General features: G+C 46.2%; 1 protein-coding gene across 1 annotated transcript in view; it reads right to left on the reverse strand.

Moving 5' to 3' along the window:
* Nucleotides 1-24,742, reverse strand: part of dctn1b (dynactin 1b) — a 66,967-nt gene that overhangs the window by 38,667 nt on the left and 3,558 nt on the right. Inside the window, exons 2-5 of the mRNA XM_056295233.1 lie at nucleotides 24,221-24,328; nucleotides 16,039-16,290; nucleotides 14,210-14,288; nucleotides 4,878-4,909 (exon numbers count right to left, since the gene is read on the reverse strand). Coding sequence (XP_056151208.1) covers nucleotides 4,878-4,909; nucleotides 14,210-14,288; nucleotides 16,039-16,290; nucleotides 24,221-24,235 — 378 coding nt within the window. The 5' untranslated portion in view covers nucleotides 24,236-24,328. The remainder of the gene's footprint in view (nucleotides 1-4,877; nucleotides 4,910-14,209; nucleotides 14,289-16,038; nucleotides 16,291-24,220; nucleotides 24,329-24,742) is intronic.

Consider the following 24,742-nt stretch of genomic DNA (forward strand, 5'->3'; position numbering starts at 1 on the left):
AGTGGCATGCTGGAGGTGATGGGATCTGATTGCAGAGCAGTCACTGTTCTCCACTGGAGGACCAGGAGGAGACACACAAGTATTAACTCACTGTCTCTCTCACACACACACACACACATGCACACACACAGCTCTTCATCATGTACACAAAGACAGAACTGTGTGACTAAAGAGAGAGGGGTCAAACAGGTTCATCATTGCTTCAGAGGAATTACAATACAACTCCTACAGTTATTCTCTGAAAGGCCTGCAGTCAGGTGTCCCTAAAGTGATTCACGTTCTGTCCTCTCCGTCTCTTGGAGGTGGGCTGATGGAGCTCCTGGTTTAGCTAGCCCCTCCTGCTAATCAGGGAGAAGATCTGTGAGGGGCCTTGTGTTCTTCATCCCTTCACTCCCTCCTTGACTCGGTAAATTTAGCATCCTGTGTCATGTCCTCCGCTTGTGTTTTGGATTTGTCGGTAAACGTTGTCACGCTTAGCTTCATCAAGTTGAACTCCTCGTATGTGTAAACTTACTTGCGCTAAAAAAACGAACCTCGACTTGACCTGACGTGTAACTCAGAAGATGGGCAGAATACAATCGACACCGCCAAGGGTTTGATTCCAGTTTAGGCAACCTCAAATGTGAAATGTCTGAAGTTATGGCGCTATAAGGCAATTTCAGTAAGCGTCCACAAGGCGACATTAGGTTAAAATATGCAGTCGCATGTCCACAATCCGACCTGCGGCGGTAGGCCCAGCGAGCTTGGGTGGGGCTTCATTTCTCGCTTAACTTCTAAGCTTTGGGTTGAGCTCATCATTTTCGAATGGAAATTTTTGAAAAGGTGAAAAGTACTCTTACCACCAAATGTTTTTAATTCAACTTTAAGCGTTAGTTGGGTTTGGCTCACAAAATGTCATTTAATCGTCTTGATTGAGATTTGGGAATGAATTCAAGTTTGGGTCTGGTTGGTCTCAAATATTCAAGCAGCTCTTTGTAGCCTTGATCAAGTGTGGAACCATGAGCTTCACACACAAAAAATGGGATGTAGCTCCGGTATTAAATAAACATGAGGAGTCTCACCTGGGGGATGTAGCGCGTGGGAGGATCCCGCTATTCCCCCCAGTTCTCCTCGAACAGGCGCCTCGACTGACCAGAGGAGGCGCTAGTACAGCGACCAGGAAACATACCCATCTCTGGCTTCCCACCAGCAGACACGGCCGATCGTGTCTGTAGGGACACCTGATGAAGCCCGAGGTAACACGGGGATTCGAACTGCCGATCCCCGTGTTGGTAGGCAATGGAATGGACCACCACGCTACCCTGACGCCTCCATCTGTTATGTTGTTTTGAAGCAAAAGAGTAACTGATCGGTTGTGGTGGTCCTTCCCCCCATCACGACTTTAATACAAGGAAGAATCCTGTAGCTGAAAAATTATATATTAAATAAATAATATTTTTCTCAAATGTGTTATACCACATTTTTGAATATTGTGGACCCATTTTGTGCAGATTTCCTTCTATTCGGGGTGTCCGGGTAGCGTGGCGGTCTTTCTTTCATAGATGGAAACTCATTTTTCTTAAACCTAAAAATGATTTGAACTTGAACTTCATAATAAATTCCCAAAGTAGTCACACATTACTATTTCACACATCGTTTCTTTGCCTAACAAAACCATGATGTGCAATGTTGAGAGGGTGGCAAGGTGCCGCCCTGCCTGCTGTGAGGACCAGGGGAAATAAATAATAATAATAATAATGTTAACAATAATAATAATAATAACAACAGACCACTCTGCTCCACAGAGACATGGTACAGTTGCTGTGACTCAGCACCAGATTTCCTGAATCTCGATTATGGAAAAAAAAATAAAATAAAAACAAATCAGGCAATATATCACAACCCAAAGCTGGAAGGCTTAACCCATTGGTGAGTAAACAGCGCCCCCAGCTGGACAAATACATCAGATCTTCCACTTCTATAACTGGTGTCTTGGTTCATGTCCCTTAAACTTTCACTAAAGTTAAAACTGACCAACAATACGAGGATAAAAACTAGATCCCTGCAAAGCACACTGTAATTCACTGCGGAAATTACTCAACCTGAAACATATTTTAGTTAATTTTGAATCTTTATAATCCTCATTCCTATAAACATAGTCTCCTAAACAAACATCTCTCTCTCTCTCTCTCTCAGTGCACCTCTATGGACAGTATTTGTTTGTGCTGGTGTATTCTTGTATCCATCCACCCATCCATCATCCAAGCTGCTTATCCTTACTCAGGTTCACGGGATGCTGGAGCCTATCCCAGCAGTCATTGGGCGGCAGGCGGGGAGACACCCTGGACAGGCCGCCAGTCCATCACACAGGGCCGCCACACACACACACACACACACACACACACACACGAACTCACACCTAGGGACAATGTAGTATGGCCGATTCACCTGACCTACATGTCTTTGGACTGTGGGAGGAAACCCACGCAGACATGGGGAGAACATGCGAACTCCACACAGAGGACGACCCGGGACGACTCCAAAGGTTGGACTACCCCGGGTCTCAAACCCACGACCTTGTTGCTGTGAGGCAACTGTGCTAACCACTGCGCCACCGTGCCACCCAAATATTCTTGTATATATAAGTAATATAAAGAATATCAAGTGGCATCTGTTTTGCTGATATTGTTTATCTTGTGTATCTCTGATGTGATACTTTGTATTATGAATGCTCCATAGCACAGACACATCGCCATAACCTTGTCCTTCATCCTCATACATACATCAACTTTAGCAACACTGTCCAACTTTATACAGATTATTACAAACTGTTATGATGGGAAGTGAATACCAGAGCCTCGAGGTAAAGCTAGAGTTAGTCTTCATTACTCAACACAACTTTTCCCAGATCTGTAAAAGCTACTGTTATATATTATATATTCTTATGTGTGACTATTGGACTTAATAGACCAACTATTTTTACTTTTTTCTGTATTTCTGAACTTCTTCCCTGAATCTCCTCACTTCTATCCCCCCGCCTTTTTTTTGTTTTGTTTTTTTGGGATTTCCCCCCCCTTTTTATCCCCAACTGTGCCCAGCCAATTACCCCACTCTTCCAAGCCGTCCCGGTCGCTGCTCCACCCCCTCTGCCGATCCGGGGAGGGCTGCAGACCACCACATGCCTCCTCCGATACATGTGGAGTCGCCAGCCGCTTCTTTTCACCTGACAGTGAGGAGTTTCACCAGGGGGACGTAGCGCGCGGGAGGATCACGCTATCCCCCACAGTTCCCCCTCCACCCCGAACAGGCACCCTGGCCGAACACAGGAGGCGCTAGTGCAGCAGCCAGGACACATACCCACATCCAGCTTCCCACCACCAGAGGCAGCCAATTATGTCTGTAGGGACGCCCGACCAAGGCAGAGGTAACACGGGGATTCAAACTGACGATCCCCATGTATGCTAACCGGACGCCCTTCCAGCCCCTTTCTTAACTTGGGTATTCTCTTCTATAGTGTGTTAACATCACATGAAAAACAGGATGTGTTAACAGGTCCCGTTCTCCATGTGAACACCCCACCAAGTCAAACCCCTTCTAGGTGACAAATGCAGCTGCAGTATCTGGCAGGTTTCACCTCCTGCTCTTCATGGAGAAGGTGCTGAATGCGGCCCTGCGGACACAGCGAGAGGTAAGAGTACAGGGAAGTTTGCCGAGTTCATCGGGCGTTAGCCGGTTCACTGCAGAGTTAAAGATTACTGACTTACTCCTACTTTTATAACCTTACACTGTAGTTCTAGTTTATTGTCTTATTATCTGATCTTAATTACCAAACCCCGCGGGAGTGATTAAGCTGCGTGGAAGCCAAAAAACATATCAGACCAACATCTGGTTACATAAGGAGAAGGAGAACGGCAGGATAAGCCACAGATGATGTGGTTTATAACGTCAAATAATCATGTGCATGCTGTACGACACAATAGGACACCTTGCTCTTTCTTTGTGTCGCCTGACTACTACGTAATAAGGGCAGAGAGTACAGAGCCTATCTGGTATTTATTACAGTAAACTTGTCGCACTGCCACTTACGCACACCGGTATTAATGACTCGCTAATATCTGAGCTAATCTTACTCGTGTAACATTACGGTTGGAATTTGAATAATGTGAAACCGTTTTTGGTGTTGTGTGTAAGAGTCTCACACCTTGCTCAGCAAACGACACAGACTTTGACTCTGATACTGGACAACTAAGGTGGATGAGGAAGGTGGAGGTCGTCAGCATAGACAGAAAAGTGGATGGGGCGCCTGCCTGGAGATCACAGCAGCGACACTTGGCCTCGTCTTGTCTTTATCGGTGTGTTTGCCACCCGTAGTAGGCGGCTTTACTGTCTTTGCGTTGCGTGTTGTGTCACAGTGTCCGTGTAAGAGCTGCGTGAGTGTGTTTAAAGGGCAAATCCACAAGTTGTATGAATGTTCACACAAAGGTAACCGACTCCAATTTTCAATTTTTTTTTTAACAGTCCGAGTTTTTGTCGGGCTCGGTGTTTTACCTGTGCAGCCCTTCAGTGAACAGCAGAGGGCTTATAAATCTGCTTCTGAATGTGTGCGACAGACAACACACTGCAAGTGTCTATGTGTTTGTGAACACACCCGTGTGTCCACATGTGTCTATGTCTTTATCTAAGTATGTGCACACAGCGCACAAATGTTTTTCTATGGACGCTCATATGTGTATGTCTGTACGTACGTGTTCACATGTTCTCTGTTAGACTTCCAGTTTGTCTGCAACCCTTTACATCCGTTTGTGTGCGTTTGTGTTAGACGTCATTGCAGGTTTCCATATCTGTTTGTACTTGCCAGTAAGGGAAACAGTGTGGCATGGTACAGCTGTCTCACTCACCAGTTTAGTAGCCTTGGCCGTCTCTGGGATCTCTGGAAAGTGAGAGAGAGAGAGAGAGAGAGAGAGAGAGAGAGAGAGAGAGAGAGAGAGAGAGAGAGAGAGAGAGAGAGAGAGAGAGAGAGAGAGAGAGAGAGAGAGAGAGAGAGAGAGAGAGAGAGAGAGAGAGAGAGAGAGAATCAGCACCATGTTTTGAACAGTCTAAAGTCCCAGTAAGATCCTGGTTTGGACTGATAAAGCAAACAGGTTTAAGTCAACATGAGTCAACTTGTGATACTGCCCCTTTCAAGGTGGCCAATGTAAACACTGCAGCACCCACAGCCGAACTTCTACTGTCGTTTCAGAGAGGTGATTATCTAGGATAAACTGCAAGGAAATACTCTGTAAATGAACTGCAAATCTTGCCCGATAACCCATAATATAGCAAATAAACCTACTAAGGACTACTAACACCTCCATGCGCCCCCCCCCTCCCATTTTGTTCATTATTACCTCTCCCCTAAATGATAACAGCCACATCAGAGGGCTTTGCAATCCCGTTACAATCCCAGTCTCAAACAGGCAAACAGAAAAAATGACAATGCACAGCACAACCTATCCTCGGACCCTCGTTTCAGAGAAGGAGAAACGCCGCAGAAAACCAAGCCTCACAAAGCCAGCCTCAATCCCGCCAGCTCACTTTCTGCTATGTGAGACAAACCATGAGCAAAGCAGTGAGATGGCTGGTTTTGCAAGGTTACAGTAAACCTTTTTTAGGGGGGGAAATGGGAGAAGCACCAGGACGAGCATCAGAAGAGGAATACTTGGGGCATCTGGGTAGTGTAGCGGTCTATTCCGTTGCCTACCAACAGGGGGGTCGCTGTTTCGAATCCCCGTGTTACCTCCGGCTTGGTCGGGCGTCCCTACAGACACAATTGGCCGTGTCTGTGGGTGGGAAGCCGGATGTGGGTATGTGTCCTGGTCGCTGCACTAGCGCCTCCTCTGGACGCTCGGGCGCCTGGTCAAGGGGAGAGGGAACTGGAGGGAATAGCGTGATCCTCCCACGTGCTACGTCCCCGTGGCAAAACTCCACACTGTCAGGTGAAAAGAAGTGGCTGGCGACTCCACAGGTATCGGAGGTGGCATGTGGTAGTCTGCAGCCCTCCCTGGATCGGCAGAGGGGGTGGAGCAGCAACTGGGACGGCTTGGAAAAGTGAGGTACTTGGCCGGATACAATCGAGGAAAAAGGGGGAGAAATTCCGCACAAAAAAAAGAAGAATACTCCTCAGGGATGGGCAGCTGCAGCAGGTACCAAGTGGGCAGAGTAGACAATGCAGTAACAGATTTACAATAAGCGTTCAATATTTGTCTCGTTTCTCTCCAAAGTTACTGAATGACCAACCAAATGTGGGGCAGCTCTCATTCATTCATTTAAACCTTTAGTTCAACTCTGAATACTGAGGAACATCACTCATTTGCAATGCAGATGAGTAAAACAGGAAAAATCAAAATAACAAAAGGAATCAAAGTGAGAATAAAAATTGGTCAATAAAAATCAATAAAACAGTCAGCTAAAATGTTTACAACCTGAAACAAGGTGGTTTGCAATTATGGATATCTATCCATCCATTTTCCAAAATGCTTATCTTACTCAGGGCCACAGGGATGTTGGAGCCTACCCCAACAGTCATTGGGCGGCAGGCGGGGAAACACCCTGGACAGGCCGCCAGGCCATCACAGGGTCCACACACACACACACACACACACAGGAACAATTTAGTACAGCCGATTCACCTGACCTACATGTCTTTGGACTGTGGGAGGAAACCCACGCAGACACGGGGAGAACACGCAAACTCCACACAGAGGACGACCTGGGACGACCCCCAATGTTGGACTACCCCGGGGCCCGAACCCAGGACCTTCTTGCTGTGAGGCGACTGCGCCAACCACAGCGCCACCATGCCGCCTTTATTTATTTATTTGTTTGTTTGTTTTTTTTATTAGGCTCCAGCATCCCCCTAACCCTGAGTAGGATAAGCAGTTTGGATAATGGATGGATGGATGGATAATTTACATGATATTTAAAAAGGAAAATTTCTCATTAAGCCAGATACTGAGATATCCTTGTATTCAGTGACTCTTTAAATGTTAGATCTATTCATAGGAGAAATAATCATGTTTTCATGGTCAATACTACTGGCATTGATAAAAAGTATGAATTTAGTTTTATCAACATTTAGGCTAATACTAACTTAAAATTATGAAGTGCAGCAGCATCTGGTAGGTCACTTAAATAATGCATAAACATGTTTTCAGGACTTTTGAAGACAACTTTGTTGTTGCCCACTGGGAGTCTTTTCCTTGCTAAATTTAACTTAGCTATCCTAAGGCGCTGTAAGACTTTCTTATGTAGCGCAGTAGTCTAATGACTGAAAATGATGACAGAGACCCATGCTGGCCATTTTATTCTCATTTGTGAACTGATTACGTTCCTTCGTGTTACTCCCTGAATCTTTGCACTAGTATCGTGCTATGTCCTATTTGTTTTCATGTTTTCGTGTCTTTGTCCACATCTGCGTCTAAGTTTGTCTTTGCTTGATGGCTGGGAGAGCTTGGTCTGCTGTGTCCTGTGGGCCCAGGGACCACCGCCCTGCCTGGAGCTGTGCCCGAAGAAGCAACACCGAGGGCGGTCTGAGGGGATGCGGAAGTGGGGCAGGCTAAGCTAAGTGCTAGCCCATGCAGACCAGCAGTTCCAATAACACCGAGGGCAGTCTGGCGGCGGCCTCACCCAGCCTTGGCTGTGTTTTTAGTGTCATCGTGTGGAGTGCGGGGAGGTGTGTCAAAGGTGTCTGGGAGCTGGCGTTGGATCAACTGAAGGAGCTTGGTCTGCTGCGTCCTGTTGGCCCAAGGACCACAGCCCTGACCGGAGCTGTGCCCGAAGAGGAAACACCAAGGACGGTCTGACAGGACGCAGAAGTGGGGCAGGCTAAGCTAACTGCTAGCCCATGCAGACCGACAGTTCCGACAGTCATCCTGGCTGACATTCGTTCTCCTGGACAGGGATTATTTTTGGGTTTAGTTTAGATATATGTGTTCTTGTAGTTCTTATAGTTTTTGGATATGTGTTTTTGTCTTTGTGTTGCACTGCTGTGGGCTGGGGGAAATTATGTTTCGTTTCATTTCAGGTGTGCAAGTGCATGAAATGAAATGAAATGACAAAGTGTTTCTGATTCTGATTCTGATGGAAGCATCTGACTACATTATATTTCTTGTATTTGCAAGTTTACCTGGATTATAAACAGCTTTAGATTTACATTGTGATGCTGATTTACTGACATGAAAAGATTTTGTTGTATTACCAGTTACCACCCTGAATTTCTCTGCCCTTTGCCTCTGATGCCGAGCTAAGTGAATTACCTCAAACCCCAAGGCCATCTGTAAATGTCATTTAGTAAAATCGAGGGATCATTAAAAACACTTAAATGCCAGTTAGAATAAATAAGATTACTCATTTTGCCAATGAAAGAATGTGACGGGTGTCCAGGTGGCGTAGCGGTCTATTCCGTTGCCTAACACCACGGGGATCGCTGGTTTGAATCCCCGTGTTACCTCTGGCTTGGTCGGGCGTCCCTACAGACACAACTGGCTGTGTCTGCGGGTGGGAAGCCGGATGTGGGTATGTGTCCTGGTTGCTGCACTAGCGCCTCCTCTGGTCGGTCGGGGTGCTTATTCAGGGGGGAGGGGGGACTGGAGGGGAATAGTTTGATCCACCCACATGCTACGTCCCCCTGGTGAAACGCCTCACTGTCAGGTGAAAAGAAGCGACTGACGACTCCACATGTATCGGAGGAGGCATGTGGTAGTCTGCAGCCCTCCCTGGATCAGCAGAGGGGGTGGAGCAGCAACTGGGACGGCTCGGAAGAGTGGGGTAATAGGCTGAGTACAAGCGGCGAGAAAAAAAACCACAAAAAAAAAACAAAAACAGAATGTGATGATGAAAGAACAAGTCTAAATGTACTAGTAAACATAAAGGTGCGTGTGTCCGGGACTGTCGGTGTGGACCTCTAAAACTGAATAAGTGTTCACATACAACATGTATTTCAGGGCTGTACTTAACAGTACCGAAGGACTTTCATTGCACAGGAAAAAAGAGAAAAAGCCAATTTAAGACAAATTTAAAGAGGGCTACCACCAGTGCTGAGTGGTAACCATGGAAACAGCCTGGCGGCCAAATCTGCCAGAGCCTCAGACACCACAGTCTCTTCTCTAATGGACCTGGACAAAATGGCGCACGAACACATCGAGAATATGTAAAAAAAAAAACAAAAACAAAAAAACACCCTTTCTCCTCCCCTACCTACACAAGACATTTCATCACCCTGAGGCTGTTAGTGACAAAGTGACAATCACTCGTTATTACCTCACATGCTTAAAATGTCTGGCAGGATTTTCAAACTAGCTTGCTGCCAAGGTCTATTCTTCCACAAACAGAAGAATGTGCTGACTACAAACTCCTGATTACTTATGCCACCTTGCAGGCCGGGCCGACTCAAATCTGGTGATCGGTTTTGACCTTTGTGTGTATTTGGCCCCCATACCACACACTCTCGGAACTTAACAGCAACACCTAGGATTTAAATTTGGCATAAAGACCTAAAAAAAAAAAAGATGTCTTGATGCTCAATAATCCAGGTAAGAAAATCAAAGAAAGGTGAATCAGTTCATCTGGACACAATGTTTACTGACAGATACATTTCATCACCCAACTAAGTCACCTCTTCAGTCTAAACTGACTGCAGGTATCCCCACCCTTATAATCAATACAGTCTAGTTAATGGCACACCCATATTTGATCATGAAACTGGTCGTTGGTGTCAGTCGTTATACATTTGTCACCATCTTACAATGCTGTGATTGCAACATTCTTTAAGGGCTTGGACACACCGACGGTCGGCCAATGTCGTGCTGTCGGTGAGCGTCTGTGACCCTAGTTTCAACACACACAGCTCTTACACAATTGACAGATGATTGCTTAAGACAAATTGACAATAAATTATTAGTTGGAACAGTGCTGTTAGATTTTAGCGCAGCTTTTGATATCATTGACCATGAACGCTACTTATAAAACTAGCAGTTTATGGCTTCAAACTCTAAGCTATTGACTGGATGAAAAGCTACGTATTCAACAGACAACAACGTGTCATGTTTAATGGAACTTTGTCAAGTATTAAGACACTACAATGCGGCGTTCCTCAAGGAAGTTGTCTTGGACCTCTACTATACTTAATATTTGTAAACGATATGCCACATATTTAAGAAAAATGCTTGCGCTGCAGTTTATGCAGATGACACTACAATACTATATGCTTCCGCAAAGAATGCCACAGACCTGAGCAGTCTATGTCAAGATGAGTTAATGCAGATTTCTAAATGGGTCACTGAAAATAAGCTGAAACTGAATATATTCAAAACGAAATGTCTTGTTATTTGCTCAAATCATGCTCAAAGAAAGGAACACAGACTGTGTATTTCTTTGCAAGGTGCTGATATTGAACAAGTTAAGGAGGTCAGATTGCTGGGAGGGTCACAATAGATGAAACACTCTCTTGGGCTACTTACATTAATAATATTGTAACAAAAATGAGCAGAAGTATTTCAATCATTAGAAGGAGTGCCTACTTTCTAACTAACACAACTACTAAGCAAGTCATACAATCCCTAGTCTTGTCACATCTTGACTACTGCCCAGCAATCTGGTCAAATGCATCTAAACAAGAACTAAATAAAACCCAGCTTACCCAAAACAGAGCTGCGAGACTCGCTCTGCATTGCTCAATTAGAAACGTCGTTGAAAAAAATGCATAAAGAATTGTCATGGATGAGAGTCAATGAGAGATTAGCTTGTAGAGATTAGCTTGTAGCCTGATTCTATCTGACACACAAGTACAGACACACATTGCTGCGTGCTTGACTGACATCTTGGAGTGGATGGCGACACACCACCTGAAGCTCAATCTGGACAAGACAGGGCTGATGTTCCTCCTGGAGAAAGGTTGCCTGCACCGTGACCTGGCCATCACCATTGACAACACCGTGGTGACGCCAACTCGGACTGCAAGGAATCTGGGTGTGATCCTGGATAACCAACTGTCGTTTGCTGCAAATGTTGCACCAGTTGCTTGCTCCTGCAGATTTCTCCTCTATAACATCAGGGGGATTTGCCCATTCCTCACCGACGAGACGGCACAGGTGCTCATCCAGGCTCTGGTCATCTCCTGGCTGGACTACGGCAACTCCCTCCTTGCTGGCACCCCGGCGTCAGCCATTAGACATCTGGAGCTTGTTCAGAAAGCTGCAGCTCGTCTGGTGTTCAACCGCCCTAAGTTCTCCCACACAACTCCCCTTCTCATGTCCCTACACTGGCTCCCAGCAGCTGCTCGCATCCAGTTTAAGACTCTGGTGCTAGCCTACAGGGCAGTGAAAGGAACAGCTCCTTCCTATCTCCAGGCCATGGTCAAGCCCTACACCCCCTGAACACTTCGCTCTGCTGCCTCGGGACACCTGGTTGCCCCATTGCTCAGAGGCCCCTGCTGCCGATTGACCCGGTCACGGCTCTGTTCTGTCCTGGCCTCACAGTGGTGGAATGAACTCCCCACTGAAGTCAAGACAGCGGAGTCGCTGCCCATCTTTCGGCGTAGGTTGAAAACGCACCTCTTCAAGAACTACTACCCTGTTACTTGCTATTAGCACTTATTGTATTCACTCAGTAAAAAAATAAAATAAAATAAAAATAAATCTCTTTCTTGCACTTTTACTTTAGCAAAGGTTTTGCTCTTAGATGCTTATTTAGAGAGAAGATGCACTTATGACCTCTGATGACTAGTAGTACTCCTGATTTCCTACGTTAAATGATGCATTTACTGTAAGTCGCTTTGGATACAAGCGTCGGCTAAATGACTGTAATGTAAAAACATTTATACGCTACGTAAACCTGCTTGCCTCTCCTCTCAGCTGTTGCTTACTAGTGATGGTCATGACTACGGCACTAGACATGCCTTGAGGGGTCATTTTACCTTGACTAAACCCAGAACTGATGCCTTAATAAAGACTGTACAGGGCAATTACCTACTGGAACGGACTTCTGCAACATCCATTCATCCATTATTCGAACCACTTATCCTGCTTTCAGGGTCGTGGGGATGCTGGAGCCTATCCCAGCAGTCATTGGACGGCAGGCGGGGAGACACCCTGGACAGGCTACCAGGCCATCAAACAGGGCCGACACACAAACACACACACACACACACACACACACACACACATTCCTACCTAGGGGCAATTTAGTATGGCTGATTCAACTGACCTACATGTCTTTGGACTGTGGGAGGAAACCAGAGCACCCGGAAGAAACCCACGCAGACACGGGGAGAACATGCAAACTCCACACAGAGGATGACCCAGGATGACCCACAAGGTTGGACAACCCCGGGGCTCGAACCCAGGACCTTCTTGCTGCGAGGTGACTGCACTAACCACTACGCCACCATGCCGCCCTTCCGCAAGATTTGGTTTCAATTACCAGCAGAGTTGGGTTCAAGAAGTGGCTGAGAGAATATGTAATGCAGAAAGAGATTGTTTTAGATTAGGTCTATTTTTAATGTCTGTTAACTGCATTCTGTTATGAGTTATGTCTGCTTTATTTTAATTAATTAATCTTTTTTTCTCATTTACGGTAATTGTTTTTGTTTTTGTCTAATTGGGTATGATGGATATATAGAATTTCATGTAGTGCTCAAAGCTGTTTGATAAATTTAGTTTTGTGTGATGTTTCTGATTATTGCTGTTATATTGATTTCTGTTCTGTTTTTGCTTGTTGACATTTAAATTGTAACTGTTGCACCGTTAGACCCCAGGAAGAATAGTCGCTGTTGAGGCAGTGATTAATGGGGATCTGAAATAAAGAAATAGTTTTGCGGTGTGTCCCGCACCGTCGGCACTAGTTGGACCCCTGTCGGCAGCTTCAGCATGTTGAATGGGCGGAGCCCATCCGTCGGTGAGAGAGATCACTCTGATTGGCTGTTCAGCTTAGCAAACATGTGCAGAACATACATGCTAGCTGGCCATCGGCTGTAGTCTGTGCGGTGTGTTCAAATGCTACTTCTTGGCCCAGACGGCAGGCGACGTGAGGCGACGCAGCAGTCGGCCTTCGTCGCCACTAGTCAGTTTGGTGCGTCTGGCCTCTAATACTCTGTGAATAGTACACACGGCCTTTGAAACCCTAGTTAATGGTCACACCCGTATTTGCATATGAAACTGGTCGCTGGTTTCGGTTGTTATGCAACTGTATTGTACCGTGTTGTTTATAAGGGGTGGGGATACCTGTAGTCAGTTTAAACTGAAGATGTCACTTAGGTATGCACAGTAGTATGTAGCTATTACACAAGAGTTTTGTTACGTTGTCGAATAATCAACAACCTCTGTCACATGTCATCTCTTCTCATACCTTTTCCCCTTCACTCTTCATTACGCTCTAAAATAGAGAAAAAAGTGTTTAAAAAATAATTCTGGAAATCAAACATATGGTTTTTGGTAGACATATTTGTCCAAAGCACTTCTACGTTTTATACAAGGTTGCTTTTTTCTAGTGTAGCTGGCCACAGTGGTAATCTAGTCCCTAACCAAGACAGTCCAGGCTATCTCTCTCCTCAGGAACCAGTGCACTTCCTGGAGGAGAGACATCCTTGCAAAAGGATATCTACTAAAGCACACTAACAAAACTAACACCTTTATCGAAATTCAATGACACTTTGAGGTGACACATAGGCCATCGATGGATGTGTTGGCACATATGGGATCTTTCAGTTAAAGCTCAGTCTAGGTAACTATAATCCCCCTCCCACCTTCACCTCTCCACTTAACAACAGAATTTGTAGTGTTTTAATAGGGCCTGCTGCTCCTTGTGACAGTCAGCACTGACACTGGCTATTTTATCTAAGTAAAGTACATTCCTGTACACTTATTTCATACTTTAAGAGTGTTTGAGACACTTGGGTTTTGAATATCAGTGCAGGTGAGTGTTTCACACCCATCACTGTTTCAGATGACCTCCGTTTACCGAGGGCGTAACGTAAACAAGAGTCCACCGGGTTTCATTAGAGCCCTTTTATTGGCACACAGCAGATGGAAGACAGAAACCAACCAAGGGCACAATCATACATACCTATCTGTGCGTGTTTGTGTATATGTGTGTGTTTGCATGAGGTGTGTGTGTGTGTGTGTGTGTGTGTGTGTGTGTGTGTGTGTGTGTGTGTGTGTGTGTGTGTGTGTGTGTGTGTGTGTGTGTGTGTCCTCACCTCGTTTGGGAACCTTGGCAGTAGCTGTCTCAGGTGTCTCCGGGGATGTTGTGTCTGCTCCATCATCAACCAGTTGGATCTGAGAGACAGTGAGAGAGAGAGACAGTGAGAGAGAGAGAGAGAGAGAGAGAGAGAGAGAGAGAGAGAGAGAGAGAGAGAGAGAGAGAGAGAGAGAGAGAGAGAGAGAGAGAGAGAGAGAGAGAGAGAGAGAGAGAGAGTCAAACAGACAGAGAGGACAAGACAGAGGAGAGAGAAAAAGGAAGATGGAAAGAGAGAAAGACAGAGAGGGAGAAAAAAAGACTGTCAGACAGTGACCGATATGAAGCAGCAGAAAAACACTTTGCCCGTCTCTTGGGCTTTGTGTTTCAAATATGGCTCATGGCAAGTGCATAGCATTTAGTCCTGTTACCATAGCAACCTTTACACAGCTATGTGGCAGAGGTACCCATGAGTCAACCAGTCTTTTAGGCTGATTGAGAAACACATCACAAAAATTTGAAATATAGCACCTAATAGATACACAAGCTAGCTAACCTGTGTGTGTGTGTGTGTGTGTGTGTGTGTGTGTGTGTGTGTGTGTGTGTGTGTGTGTGTGTATAGATAAAGAGACTAGCTAACCTGTGTGTGTGTGTGTGTGTGTGTGTGTGTGTGTGTGTGTGTGTGTGTGTGTGTATAGATAAAGAGACTAGCTAACCTGTGTGTGTGTGTGTGTGTGTGTGTGTGTGTGTGTGTGTGTGTGTGTGTGTGTGTGTGTGTGTGTATAGATAAAGAGACTAGCTAACCTGTGTGTGTGTGTGTGTGTGTGTGTGTGTGTGTGTGTGTGTGTGTGTGTGTATAGATACAGAGGCTAGCTAACCTGTGTGTGTGTGTGTGTGTGTGTGTATAGATACAGAGGCTAGCTAACCTGTGTGTGTGTGTGTGTGTGTGTGTGTGTGTGTGTGTGTGTGTGTGTGTGTGTGTGTATAGATAAAGAGACTAGCTAACCTGTGTGTGTGTGTGTGTGTGTGTGTGTGTATAGATACAGAGGCTAGCTAACCTGTGTGTGTGTGTGTGTGTGTGTATAGATACAGAGGCTAGCTAACCTGTGTGTGTGTGTGTGTGTGTGTGTGTGTGTGTGTGTGTGTGTGTGTGTGTGTGTGTGTGTGTGTGTGTGTGTGTGTGTGTTGACAGAGGTGGATCTAAGATTGCACTGGTGATGGAAATTTCTTGCCTGATTTCAGACAGAGTCGTCGACTCGATACCCTCCATCTCCATCTTCAGCCTGACATTACCTCCGCTCTAACAGGTTTCCCCGAGGGAGGGGGATTCGATTCTCTCTAACCAATCACGAGAGACTAATGTGTTCGCCTGAATCAACGTCATTTTAAGTCAACGCTGACATGTATCCATGGCAACATACTGGTTTTGCCGGGGTTTTAAGAGTGGAGCGGAGTGAAGTAAAAACAAACTACGACACCGGGAGATATTGAGAAGACATGCCGTCCAACACTTGACAACAGCTTGACAACAGTGTTAGTCCCGCCCGTGGTGCTGATTGGCTAATCATTAGTCCCCCTCATGGCGCTCATTGGATAATCGCTTTTTCAACTAGAAAACCGCCGTTTCACATCATGGAACCAGACCAGAGGAATCAGCCAACTCGGTGGAGTGGGCCGATTCAAAGTCTGGACCCAAGCAAGGAAATTTCATCTAGTCAAGTGAGTTCTGTTCCCTCAGGCCCAGTTCCTCTGCAGGGGCCCAATCCCTCTGCAGGGGCCCAATCCCTCTGCAGGTCAGGGTTTCTATTTTTCTGGTCATTGATAAAAGAAAAAAACAGGGCGGTCGATTACCTGTGACTGTCTGACAAATATCCCACGATTCTCCTCACAGGTGAAGTAGCGCTTGCCCTGCACGGTGCCGTCATTCTTGCCCTTGGCCTCGTCCAGGATGACCCCCACCCATTTCCCCGAGGCAAACAGCGTGGTGCCGATGTAGGCCACGGTGCCGCGCTGCCCCTTGCCGATCACCTCCACCAGGGAGCCCACCTTCGCTGGCTTGCCTCCCCCATCGGAGCTCATCCTGCTGCTGCCACTGCTGGTGGTCTGGAAGCAAGAGAGGAACCACAGAATTTGAACACAATAAACACATTTTCGAACACCGTCGGTGGGTGGGTGGGTATTTTGGCTGGTGCAACTGAAATGGCAGCGTTAAATGAAGAGGACAAGGAGTGAATCCCTTACTGCCAAGTGTGCTTGGTATTCCTCGATATGCAGATACTCTTACATTCTTACACATATCAGATCTATCAACTGCCTAATATCAGACAGACCGCCCCAGAACCCTTACCCCCCATCATCTCAGTGGAATGGGTGGATTCAAAGGTCTCGACCCAGGCAATTATATCAAGGCACTCTTAGTCCTATTTTCAGAAATGCCGCATTATATCTATTGTGTTTTTTATAGGAGCCTCCCAAGAACGATTTCGAGTTTCGAGTCAAACAATATTTATTAAAGTAATATTTTAGACATTTAGTGAATACTATTTATCCAGGTCAGCCTACAACAAGGGAACCAGTTAAGGTGGTACAAACTTCACTTAAGGATTGTGTGTCCAGATATGTAGACCCCCCCCCTTTTTTTTTCTCCCCAATTGTATCTGGCCAGTTACCCCACTCTTCCGAGCCGTCCCAGTCGTTGCACCGGCTGTCCCCTCTGCTGATCCGGGGAGGGCTGCAGACTACCACATGCCTCTTCTGATACATGTGGAGTCGCCAGCCACTGCTTTTCACCTAACAGTGAGGAATTTCACCAGGGGGACGTAGCGCGTGGGAGGATCACGCTATTCCCCCCAGTTCCCCCTCCCCCCTGACCAGGCGCCCCGCCCGACCAGAGCAGGCGCTAGTGCAGCGACCAGGACACATACCCACATCCAGCTTCCCACCCGCAGACACGGCCAATTGTACCTGTAGGGACGCCCGACCAAGCCGGAGGTAACACGGGGATTCGAACCAGCGATCCCCGTGTTGGTAGGCAACGGAATAGACCGCCACGCCACCCAGCCGCCCAGATACGTAGATTTTAATGGGCGGTATTACTTGTTATTGGCATATGAGTAACTTTCCATCTCTGAACCACCAGAGAAAAAGTACCACTAGTGAGGCGACAGAGTGATCACTAGCGGTTCATGAGCGCTGATGGAAATGAAAAAGCTTGCCAGCACCTTTCATGCAACACTTCACTTTTTAATGAAGCTTAGTATAAAAAGCACGTAAAAGCAAAGGACGGACGCAAAAGTAGCCGGGTGAAAACAAGCAGAGCAGCACTTTTCTGGCTCAACGCTCTTCTTCTGGTGGCACCGAGAGTCACAAAGAAGCAGGTCCCTGAAATAAGAGAGGGAACGTGACGTAAGAATCCCCTGGGATAGAAGAGAGCAGCCACGTGGTCTCTAACCATTCAAAAGTAGACAGTATGGGGCTTTTGTGCCACGCATAAATAATTGGTATATAAAGTTTAAAAAAAAAGGCAAGATGGTTGAATTTTACAGACAACAAACAAGATCTAATTCTTCAGCCATGTTAAAGATCCATTTAGCTTCTGCTCCATAAAGCAAGCCAGTATCAGGATGGAGAGTGGGGTTTATCTGTCTGCTCGTCCTTCCTGCCTGCCCATTAATGGTGCTTTACTGTTCCACAATATTGTTTAGGCTCTTACATCATCTTATCTCTTTTATTCGTAGGGACCTCCTTCTTTATTACTCTTGATGCTGCCTTATGGAGGAGTGCCAAGCTGGATGCCCTTCGCTCTGATTTCCCCCGGTCACTTCTGCATTTGTCTTTTGCTTTGTTATGCGTTTTTTATTTTGCGCTGGCTAAACTTTGTTTAGGTTAAAAAAGTCAGCTTGTACAAAGACGTTCGGCAACATTCCGGCCATATGGAGCCCTATATGATGACCATGTGCTTTGTAAATCATAAGGAAGGATGCTTGCCTTTTTCTTTTTTTTTTAAAGATTTTTTTTTTAATTTTATACAGACACGGTCATTAAATACATCCCACATTTTGCTTCCTTACTGCACAGTAACTGCAGTCTTGCTCCACCCACGTTTGGAAGACACCAGGACAAGATGAACGTGTGGGAAGTGAACTTCATCAATGGTGTGACTTCATAGTTCTCAGTCAATCACAGCACAGTTAGAGGCCACGGGCTTTATTGTAAGGACAGAGGAACCCAAGCTGTGTTCCTGTTATGGGTGTCATTCACACTAACGCAAGCCGTCGCTTCTGAATGAAGCCGACCAGAAACGCTCCCTCACATGCTGGGCCTGGTGCACAAGTTCACACTGCACATCAGTGCTACATGTGACTTGATCTTGGATATACTACACCATCTTACATATCTTGCTCTTTGAGAGGAGTAACTTCTGCAAATCCACCGCAGTGTTCTGTAAGCATATCACTAACGCTAACAGGTACGTGCCAATGCTAACAAGCACGTGCTAATGCTAACAGGTATGTGCTAATGCTAACAGGTGCGTGGGCATAAGCTCGACACTGGATGAGTACAACAGCACAACATATGCCGATACATGATCCGACAGAACGCATTACTGAAAAATGTTAACATTTTGCTTCACAACACCACAAGTGCAATTAAATTTCGTTGATTTAGTGGGACCAGCAAGAATCAAACCTAAAACCCCTGCCAGCTGGATACATGTGGAGTCGCCGGCCGCTTCTTTTCACCTGACAGTGAGGAGTTTCACCGGGGGGGGGGGGGCGTAGCGTGTGGGAGGACCACGCTATTCCCCCCTCCCCCCAAAACAGGCGCCCCGACCAGACCAGAAGAGGCGCTAGTGCAGCGACCAGGACACATACCCACATCCGGCTTCCCACCAATTGCGTCTGTAGGGACGCCTGACCAACCCGGGGGTAACACGGGGATTCAAACCGGCGATCCCCCGTGTTGGTGGGCAACGGAATAGACCGCCGCGCTACCCGGATGCCTGCCAGCCTTAAATTCTTGCGCTCCCGCTGAGCCGCAGCGGACAACACAGAGCGCGAAAACTAGGCCTTGCACTCGTGCTGCACTTGTTAAACAGCATGACAGCTGCAAACAGAAAACCTCTTAGTCTCCAGTTGAGGAGTCAAACGTGTGAGATAATTCCACAGCAACACTAAAAGATTTCATAATTCGGCTGTGATTCGAGGGGAGATGATCGCACATCATTTTAACAGGGACAGTCTGTTTCCTTCGGCTCTATAACGGAAGAACCTCATGTAAGGCAGTTGACGGTGTGTTGTCTGGGAAATGCTGGTGACTCAGCAGAAAAGCAGAGAGCTGAGCACATTTGTCAGAGTTGGTGATGATGATGCTGTGAATCTCCCTGTTTTCACTGCAAGCATACTGTCTGGATGCCCACTGCCATGCTCTCATTTTTGCTTCTGCAACAAACAGAATAAAAAAAGATGCAGAAACCCCCAAAGATAATTGAAAAAACAGTGTGCCAAACAATACACAATCATATAGGCTGTTTAATAGATCTAAACATTATTATAACCTTACCTGTCCTATCTAGCACCTTTAATTATTAACATATGATATTATATATTAATGTATACTATAATAATGTAATAACATATAATATATATATTATAGCCATTCATTCATTATCTGAACTGCTTATCCTGCTCTCAGGGTCGCAGGGATACAGGAGCCTATCCCAGCAGTCATTGGGCAGCAGGTGGGGAAACACCCTGGACAGGTGGCCTGACACACACACACACACACACACACACACACACACACACACACACACACACACACACACACACACACACACACTTAGGGACAATTTAGTACGGCCAATTCACCTGACCTACATGTCTTTGGACTGTGGGAGGAAACCGGAGCACACCCATGCAGACACCGGGAGAACACGCAAACTCCACACAGAGGACGACCTGGGACGACCCACCAAAATTGTACTACCCCGGGGCTTGAACCCAGGACCTTTTTGCTGTGAGGCGACCGCGGTAACCACTGTGCCACCATGCCGATGTATATACATGCATTATCATTATAGTTAGTGATGTTGCAGCATGAGCGCAGAAGAAAATCCTAAACTTTGTTATTTTGGAGACAAAATGAAAGTCTGCTTATTTCAATCTATAGGTTACATTCATGACTCCAACCTTCTTTTGCATGCATTAATTTCGAGCCATAATCGTTCACCACAGTTGTCCAGTATGCTGTGCGCTGTTGTGTAACTACTGCAACATGCTGAATTAGTACCAAGCCCATTAACATTTAGCCTCACGGCTAACTTTTGCTTCACAACTTTTTAATTCTGAGTTGAACACATCAAACAAAACTAAAAAAAAAATCAACTGAATGTTTTTACTGCAATTTCTTGGCGAGTAACCATGGAATAAGCGTGACAACCCACCCCGAGGGTTAAAGGATTCTAATGCACACTCAGAATTAAAAGGTTACGGAGGGCTTGCAGTTAATTCAGCGTGTTGCTATGGTTACATGTTAACTTTGCGGCCGGTGTAGGAATTTAAAACAGTGAAATAATCTTGAGCCGAAACGGTTTTAAAGCATAACCAGTCAAAAAGCAGTATTCTCGGTGACCACGGCAGCCAATCAGGATGGAGTATTCTCCCAGCATCCAGTGTAAAGTCCGCAGCCAATCAGGATGGAGTATTCTCCCAGCATGCAGCATAAAGTCTGCATAAAATGCAGGAATGTGGCAGTATAGAGTGTTTTGTTTCGGGGGGCCTCTCACGCCTGCAGTGGGAACGTCATTACGGCCGCAGTAATATCACTTGGGGAATTTTAATGATTATTAAGACCGCAGTTTTCTGAAAACGTTTAAATCTAAGCTCAACGGGGGCGTCCCTTCTTAGGAGGTGCTATATAATACGGTTACAGTCCTCACCCCTAGGCCTTGAATAAACACCCTTAGGATTAGCAGTGTGGGCAGGGCCGGGAGGAAAACCTTCACTTTACTCGGCATCCCGTGTAAACCGTCCACCTCCGCTCTGCCGACTTGACTTTTCATTCTGTTCATCGCATCAAAGTGGGTTAAATGGTGCAGAGGTTGTGATCTTTTGTCTTTTAAACTTGTATTCTGTTTGTCGCTAACGTCCAACATGGAAAATAAAGCGCGGGGATCCGTTTTGCTCTATGAAGCCCCCCCCCCCCCCCGTATCTTCTCTGGCTAACTTGTGCTGTAAAACAGCACCGATTGTGGGGGCGCCCCGGTGCTTGAGCTGGTAGAGGGGTACCGCACTAGGCCGAGTCCTTACCGCAGCAGCCCGGGTTCGAATCCGGCCCGGACCCTTTGTTGCATGTCCCGCCTTTCCTGTCTCTCTCAACTATTACTAGCTAATAGAAAAAAAAGGTAGAAAATGTCAACAACCAAAAAAAAAAGGGAAAAATAGCACCGATCATTAAACAATTGTGAATAAGAGCACTTTGCACGACCCGTCTCCATATTCAGCATGCAGCTGTCACTTCCTTAAATTGCGCTCCTTGCTGTGGGTCTCGTCAGAAAGGATTAGCATTAATAAATAACAGCGCGAGTTGTTTTAACTAGACACAACACGGCACTCCTGGGTCTTAAACACACTACTTAAGTCCTACCGACTAGAAAGACTTGACACGCTGAACAACTGACTCTCACAGATAAGCACACTTGTTCCAACAGGTCATAGAAGTGTTCAACACTTCAAGACATGTCGAGAGTCCAGTCGTGAAAATCAAACATGTTTGGTGTAACCGTGACGGCGCCGACTGGTCGCAGGCCTGGGCTGGAGGAAAGTGGTTCGAACCAGAAACCCCCACACACTACCAGATCAGGTCCGTGGTGATCTGCCCTATTTTGGATGTCCAAAATGGTAAAATGGAGAAAGTCTTCAACTTTACTGTCACGCCGCTGTTTGTGTATCGGCGATACAATGAGCATGGCCACACGGGGGGTTACGATTCAACACGTTGTGATATATTACGATACTGGAAGCCGGGCAATATACCACGATTCATAGGCCCGTGTTCCATGTGTTTACGCTACTTCCTGTCCCAGTTTACGTCGCTACGTTGGAGTGGAAGAGTCAAATGGCTGAAGACAGATTACAGCACTGCTATCTAGCAGTCGGGGGTTTAAACACAACACAGAACCAACCGTCTGCCATGAATCTTTGCACGTAAACTACGAATGAAAAATCGATGGTGTTTTTGATAATCGATACAGTATCACAAAACATAACATGGTGATACTCAAGTGTATCGATCCTTTCTTACACCCCTACCCCTTCGTGAGCTACCTTAAGCCTAATGTGCCCTTAAATAAATCAAATCCGATTCAACGAAAGGCCAACACTTGGTCTGTGCTTTAAACAGACTGCCTAAGTTAAACCTGTCTGGTCTGGATCGGCCACCGAACAGGACAGGGACAGACCACAACGGACAGTTAGGTCCGCAGAGAAAATCATTGGTGCCAACCTGCCCTCCATTCAGAACTTATACACCTCCGGAGTCAGGAAACGGGGAGGCAACGTCATTGCTGACCCATCAAACCCTGGTCACAACCTGTTCCAACTCCTCCCCTCTGGTAGGCGCTACAGAGCACTGCATCCCAAAACAAACAGATATAAAAACAGTTTCTTTCCACGGGCTGTCATTCAAATGAACACATCCATCCATCCATCCATTATCCGAACCGCTTATCCTGCCCTCAGGGTCGCAGGGATGCTGGAGCCTATCCCAGCAGTCACTGGGCGGCAGGCGGGGAAACACCCTGGACAGGCCATCACAGGCCTGACACACACACACACACACACACGCGCAGTTAGGGACAATTTAGTACGGCGGATTCACCTGACCTACATGTCTTTGGACTGTGGGAGGAAACCGGAGCACCCGGAGGAAACCCACAAAGACACGGGGAGAACATGCAAACTCCACACAGAGGACGACCCCCCAAGGTTGGACTACCCCGGGGCTCGAACCCAGAACCTTCTTGCTGTGAGGCAACCGCGCTAACCATTGCGCCGCCGTGCCACCCCAAATGACCGCTTAAATAAATCAAAATAAGTAAATAAATCCAACCATTTTGTATATTGTACAAATACTGTACATTGTACATATACTGGTGTGCTCTGTTATGTCCATCTACCTCAGGCATGTATGTAAGTAACCTGCTAACATCTATTTCAGCATCTCTGATATATTCTCTGCACTATTGCACTTTATCACCTCTTATTTCACCTGTATAAGTCAATCCTTGGGTATATATCTGAAGATTGTTGTGTTGTAGTGTTGTTATTCCATGTTAAGTACACTGAGAGAGCCACGAAACTGGAGTCAAATTCCGTGCAAACCTACACGGCCAATAAACATGATTCTGATTCTGATTCAGACTCGTGTGGTCAGGCCAACAATCTGATGGAAAACAGTCGATTCGGTTTATGCCAACAATATTTTTAAACTCATCAAATCTCTCTTAAAAACTCAGAACTGTCAGTACACACTGATATGTTTTGGGTCAAACTACACAGCCCATCGGCACCCAGCAGCAGTCTGTAATGAAACATTCATTATGTTTTAGACAAAGCTCGGGCCCGTTCGCCATGCGCTGGAAGGAAAGCACCCAAGGAGGGGGGCTGAATAATTCAGTGCCACTCTACTCTTATACCTCACGCAAGGCCAACTACAGTGCCCGGAGAAGTTGCAACCGACTACTACACAGCCACAACAATTTACTGTACAGTACGACTCCTGACTCCAGGTTATCTGATGGAGGGTTTTGCCAAAATGTGGTCGCCTGACGCGGCAGTCAACAAAAGAGGTGGCACAACACAGGCCGTGTTCTGCTTTATTCCAGAAAGACGATCTTTGGAGGACGCTCATGGCCGATCCATTGCTTTGCTGTGTTATGAAGCTTGAATCATACACAACCAAACATGCAGACCATTGCTGAGGATTGAGGACTGCTTCTTTACGGTGGGTGGCGGTCAAAGGTTAAACTTACGGACGGGAACAACATGGTATCAGAGACGTGGCGGCAAAAGACAGAAAGAGGTGGCGCCAATCAAAGGCTGAGTACTGATGTCATTCCTCGTGTTGACAGAGACGCTGCCTAAATCACAGGATGACAAACAGGAAGTCTTCTAAGCCGCACACAATGAGGGTCGGGTGATGACAAAAGCCTTTTTATTCTCTTGTCATATATTAGATATTAGCTCATAGGGCTAACACCGTCACCAAAAGAGGTTCAAATCCCAGCGTCAGAACAACAATGTGTAGCCGCGGGGCTTCCGCGCAAAACAAAGAAGTACCAATTCAGACCGAGAAGCGCACAACGGATCAAAAATCCCCCATTTAGACTAAAAACATACATTATACACACAATACAGGGTGTATAACAAACTGACTGGGCATGACACAGACATTAGCAACGGCTCAAAGCAGCCCTAACTTACACACAGCAGTCTTACCTAGTCGTTCACTCAGCTGCGACGTATACACATACACAAACAATACATACACATAT

This window comes from Lampris incognitus, chromosome 16 (assembly GCF_029633865.1).
Source record: "Lampris incognitus isolate fLamInc1 chromosome 16, fLamInc1.hap2, whole genome shotgun sequence".
Classification (NCBI taxonomy): Eukaryota; Metazoa; Chordata; class Actinopteri; order Lampriformes; family Lampridae; genus Lampris; species Lampris incognitus.